This window comes from Nicotiana tomentosiformis, chromosome 3, assembly GCF_000390325.3.
Source record: "Nicotiana tomentosiformis chromosome 3, ASM39032v3, whole genome shotgun sequence".
NCBI lineage: Eukaryota > Viridiplantae > Streptophyta > Magnoliopsida > Solanales > Solanaceae > Nicotiana > Nicotiana tomentosiformis.
This window is the reverse complement of record NC_090814.1, coordinates 91,978,908-91,984,510: the sequence shown is the minus strand read 5'-3', so window position 1 is coordinate 91,984,510 and position 5,603 is coordinate 91,978,908. Positions and strand designations below refer to the sequence as shown.

The 5,603-nt window shown below is 39.9% G+C and overlaps 1 protein-coding gene across 1 annotated transcript; it reads right to left on the bottom strand.

The window, feature by feature from the left end:
• Positions 1-4,107: 4,107 nt before the first annotated feature.
• On the bottom strand, positions 4,108-4,695 carry LOC138908167 (uncharacterized). The gene is made up of 2 exons (XM_070198814.1): positions 4,603-4,695; positions 4,108-4,440 (listed from the first exon to the last, which is right to left on the bottom strand). The coding sequence occupies exons 1-2, from the start codon at positions 4,693-4,695 to the stop codon at positions 4,108-4,110; spliced, it is 426 nt and encodes a 141-aa protein (XP_070054915.1).
• Between the last annotated feature and the right edge of the window lie 908 nt (positions 4,696-5,603).

Sequence of the window (5,603 nt, the reverse complement as noted above, 5' to 3'; positions counted from 1 at the left end):
CCATGTTTAGGTTGGAATCAGAGAGGATTAAGGGTATGGCGGCTATGGTTTCTCATAGACGAGTGGAGTGGAAAGGTTTCAGAGGCGACTATTAGGTGGGAAATGAGGATTAGGGTTTAGGTTGGGTTAATTAAAAAGGGGGGAATGAACGAGGGCCGTTGATCTTGAGAGATCAACGGCCATGATAAAAAATTGAACGGGTGGGTCGTTTGAAGTGGGTTGAGACCAGGTTTTAGTAAAGGGTCGTTTGGCTTGGGCTGGGGTTTTTGGGTTGAGGATATTGGCTAAAAATTGGGCCATAGTTTAAATACACAAAATTTATAAAACAAATAATTTATTAAAGTAATTAGTAAATAGTAAAAATATTACTTATGCAGTAAAACGATTGGAAATAATAATTTAACATTATAAAAATATAAAATGCTATTTTGGTACAAATAATGTAATAAAACGCAATTATGCATTTATATAGGCTATTATTGCAAATATTACATAAATAACTAAAATATAGATGTAATTATATAAAATGAAGTAAATTATTATTAAACACACACGTGGATATAAAATAATAAATTTGGATGATTAAGTCATCATAGATAATTTAAAGGGATAATATTTAAGTAATTTAAATGCAAGAAAATTAATTTTAAAACTCTAAAAATTGTAGAAAATTATGGAAAGTATTGTATAAATATTGTAAATCAATTAATGATGCAAAATTGACATTTTGAAAATATATATACTATTTGAAAAAATGTGAAGGCAAAATTGGGTATCAACAGCTTCCCCTCTTTACCCGAGAATGATGAAAGAGTTGTCGGGTAAAGAGAATGGAGACCGATTTTGGCCGAATTGAGTGGGGAATGATGTGATTGAAAAACGGGGGCCGAACTCTAGTTTCTGAGTTGCCTACATATCCATGGTGTTACAGGAATCAGGTCGTGTGTAGTTCTGGATCCAACGACGAACAAAACCGACGGAGTTGTTATAAAAATGGCCATATGTTTCGAAGAGGTTGTTTTGGGTAGGATAGTGCTGTAAGTAACGGACAATTTTAGTTGGAGTCATGAATGCGAATTTTAGATGTTACGGATGTATGAGGCAGATATTCGAATGGTCATGGAGTAAAAGGTAGTCAATTATTGGTAGTTGGTTATGTTTGAGGTAGTCAAAGGGTGTGAATGCTGTGAACGAAAACTGGAGCGAAGATTGCTCCTGTTTGTAGAATAGTTACCTCCTGAATTACCTGCAAAACTTAAAACACATTGCATGCGAACATATATGGGTCATTGGGACAATTTAAACATGATGCAAATTCCCTTTGGATCATGAAGGTTGTCTTTGGACGATGAGGATGATGTCCTTAGACCATGACGTCCTGGGCCATGAAGCGTATGATAAGGGATTCGCAGGCCATGAAATGGTGTCCTCGGGCCATGAGGATGATGTCTCTGGACTATGACGCCTTTGAATAATGATGTGCAGTTTCGAGTGATCCTCAGGCCATGGAATGGTGTCTCCCGGCTATGAGGATGGTGCCTTCGGACTATGACGCCTTCGGACCAAATGGCGATATTTCAACCTATGAAATGCAAAGATATGATGCTTAGTTTTATGTGAGGACGAGACAAGACAAGGCTTAGTCTTATATGAGACGAGGGCAGTGCTTAGCCCTATGCGAAGGAAGTGGATAGTGCTTAGCCTTATGCAGTGTAGTGGAGACAGTGTTTAGTCTAATGTAAGGAAAGGAGACAATGCTTAGTCTCTGACAAGGAAAGACAATGCTTAGCCTTATGCAAGGAATGGAGACTATGCTTAATCTTATGCAAAGGAAGGGAGACAATGCTTAGTCTCATGCAAAGAAAAGGCAGTGCTTAGCCTTATGCAATTACTGAGAAAATGCTTAGCCTCATGCGAGAAGTGGAGGCAGTGCTTAGACCCATGCAAGGAAAGGCAGTTCTTAGCCTTATGCAATGAAAGGTAGTGCTTAGCCTTATGCAATTACGAAGGCAATGCTTATCCTCATGCAATAAATGGATACAATGCTTAGTCCCATGCAAGGAAAGGAAATAGTTAGTCAGTGCTTAGCCTTATGCAATTACGGAGGCAATGCTTAGCCTCATGCAAGAAATGAAGACAGTTCATAGTCTCATGCAAATAAAGTAAGTGCTTAGCCTTATGCGATTAATGAGGCAGTGCTTAACCTCATGCAGGAAATGGAGACAGTGCTTTGTCTCATGCAAAGAAAGGCAATGCTTAGCCTTATGAAATTACGGAGGCAATGCTTAACCTCATGAAGGAAATGGAGACAGTGCTTAGTATCATGCAAAGAGAGGCAATGTTTATCCTTATACGATTACGGAGGTAATGCTTAACCTCATGCGGGAAATGGAGACAATGCTTAGTCTCATGCAAAGAAAGCCAGTGCTTAGCCTTATGCAAGAAACGAAATGATCAGCTGCGAGGGAGTAAAGTATTTCTTAGCTTGTTGTGTTTGCGTTTAGCAACTTGTCGTCATGAAGGTAGTGATTTCACTGTGCGTATGTATCTGCGAATATTACTATTGTGTCTATCGTACATGCATTCAAAGGAAAATTGTGAGTTTTTGCGTGGGACGGTTGGTTCTTGATTAACTACTTTGCCTTCATTCCTGTCTAGGGGTCCTACTCTAGTTACCTTGGGTAACATTTGGCTGCCGCAGAAACAAAGTTTTTGAAAAGCATGTATGCACTTGATAAAATTATTTGTAAAAGTGTAGTTGTTTTGAAATATATGATAATGCATGAGATCAAATAATTTTGATGAACAGGTAACTGCGACACATTTAGAGACATTGCAACCTCTTTGCTTTAGAATTTTGAGTGTCCTCCTCAAAATTCTGCCCCAGTTTAAATGCATACTCTTGACAATACATCCCTTGGCTGTTACACGTGATGATATCGGACAAACTCAAAATCCTACCCCAGTTTATGATCATGGGGAAATGAAGATTTTATTAGGATGTGACCGAACCCATAGGGCTTCCTACGTATCCCCTTTTAAATAGGAATCAGGTTAAGTGTAGTTCATTTACATCAAATGGAAAAATGCAAACAATCTTAGACATAGTATCTCTTGACTGCGTCTGAATTGATAGGTTTTGGCCAAATCTCTCTATCCATTTCTTCAAGTATAAGTGCTCCTCCTGTTAGTACCCGATGAACTATGTAGAAACCTTGCTAGTTGGGTGAGAACTTCCCCTTGGCTTCATCCTAATGCGGGAAGATTTGTTTTAGTGCCAATTGCCCAGTGTGAACTGCCTTGTCCTAACCTTTTTGTTGAAGGCCATTGTTATTCTGTTCTGGTAGATTTGACCGTGACATACCACATTCATTCTTTTCCCATCAACGAGAGCTAGTTGCTCATAGCGGCTTTGTACCTATTCTGCATCGTTGAGCTCAGCTTCTTGTATGATTCTTAGAGAAGGGATTTCTACTTCGGCAGGAATAACCACTTCAGTACCATAAACCAGTAGGTAGGGAGTTGCCCCAGTTGATGTGCGAAATGTGGTAAGATATCCAAGAAAATCAAATGGCAGCTTCCCGTGCCATTGTTTGTAATTGTCCACCATTTTCCTCAATATCTTCTTGATGTTCATGTTGGCGGCTTCTACGGCTCCGTTCATTTGCGGCATATATGTAATGGAGTTCATATGCTTGATCTTGAATGTTTCACACATGGCCTTCATCAAATCACTGTTGAGATTGGCGGAATTTTCAGTAATGATTGACTCTGGTACTCCAGATCGACAAACAGTACAGTACAGAACAAAATCCGCTACAACCTTCTTAGTTACAACTTTATAAGATGCAGCTTCAACCCATTTTGTAAAATAGTCTATGGCCACCAGAATGAACCTATGCCCATTTGAAGCAGCGGGTTCGATTGGGCCGATGACATCCATAACCCAAGCAGAGAAAGGCCAGGGCGAACTTGTTGCGTTGAGTTCATTGAGTGGTACTCGTATCATGTCAGCATGTATCTGGCATTGGTGACACTTCTGAACATACTTGATGCAGTCTGTTTCCATAGTTATCTAGAAATACCATGCTCTTAATATCTTCTTGGCTAAGGTGAAACCATAATGTGCGGCCCGCAAGTTTTGGCATGTATTTCCTCGGGCAATCTAGATGCCTCCTTGGCATCGACATACTGTAGTAACCCCAGGTCAGGAGTCCTTCTATATAGAATTCCCCCGCTTTGAAAGAAATGGTTGGCTAATCTTCGAAATGTGCACTTTTGTGTATGGGTAGCAGTCTCTGGGTATTCTCCCTTTTCCAGGTACTTCTTGATGTCGTGGAACCATGGATTTCCGTCAATCTCTTCTTCAACATGAGCACAATAAGCGGGTTGTTTATGAATCCCTATTGGGATAAGATCAATGAAATTCTTGTCCGAGTACTGTATCATGGAAGACAAAGTAGCATCTGCAAACTCATTCTGAATCCTCCGAACATGTTTGAATTCTATCTTTGTGAACCTCTTGATCAGCTCTTGTACACAGTGCAAATATGGCAATATTTTGGTGTTCTTCTTAGCCCATTCCCCTAGGACCTGGTGTACCAAAAGATCTGAATCTCCGATTACCAACAGATCTTGAATGTTCATGTCAATGGAAAACTTGAGCCCCAAGATGCAAGCCTCATATTCTGCCATATTGTTGGTGCATGAAAACCTGAGTTTTGTAGATACCGAATAGTGTTAATCGGTTTCTGATACTAAGACAACCCTAATACCTACTCCTTTGAAGTTTTCTGCTCCATCGAAGAAGATTCTCCAACCATCATACGCCTCAATGATATCTTCTCTTACAAATGATACCTCCTCATCGGGAAAATACATTTTCAATGGTTCATATTCTCTGTCTACGGGATCTTTTGCCAGATGATCTGCCAATGCTTGCCCTTTGACTGCCTTCTGAGTTACATAAACGATTTCAAACTCACTCAACAGTATTTGCCACTTTGCTAACTTACCCGTAAGCATGGGTTTCTGAAAGATGTATTTAAGCAGATCCATCCTTGATATGAGATATGTAGTGTATGCACAGAAATAATGCCTCAATTTCTGAGTTATCCACGTCAGAGCACAACAGGTGCATTCCAGCAATGAGTACCGGGCTTCGTAAGGCATGAATTCCTTGCTCAGATAATATATCGCCTGCTCCTTTCTTCTAGTTTCATCATGTTGTCCCAAAACACAATCAAAATCTCCATCCAATACGAACAAATAAAGCATCAGAGGCCTTCCTGGTTCTGGTGGGACCAGAACAAGTGGTTTAGATAAATACTCCTTGATTTTGTCGAAGTCTTTCTGGCATTCTTTAGTCCAACTTGTTGCAGCATCTTTCCTTAGCATCCTGAAGATTGGCTCACATATCATAGTTGACTGTGCTATGAAGCGGCTGATGTAATTGAGACGCCCTAAAAAGCTCATCACATCTTTCTTATTCTTCGGAGGTGTTAGGTCTTGGATAGCTTTGACCTTTGATTGGTCCAACTCAATCCCTCGTGACTAATGATGAATACTAACAATTTTCCCGCAAGGACTCCGAAGGCACATTT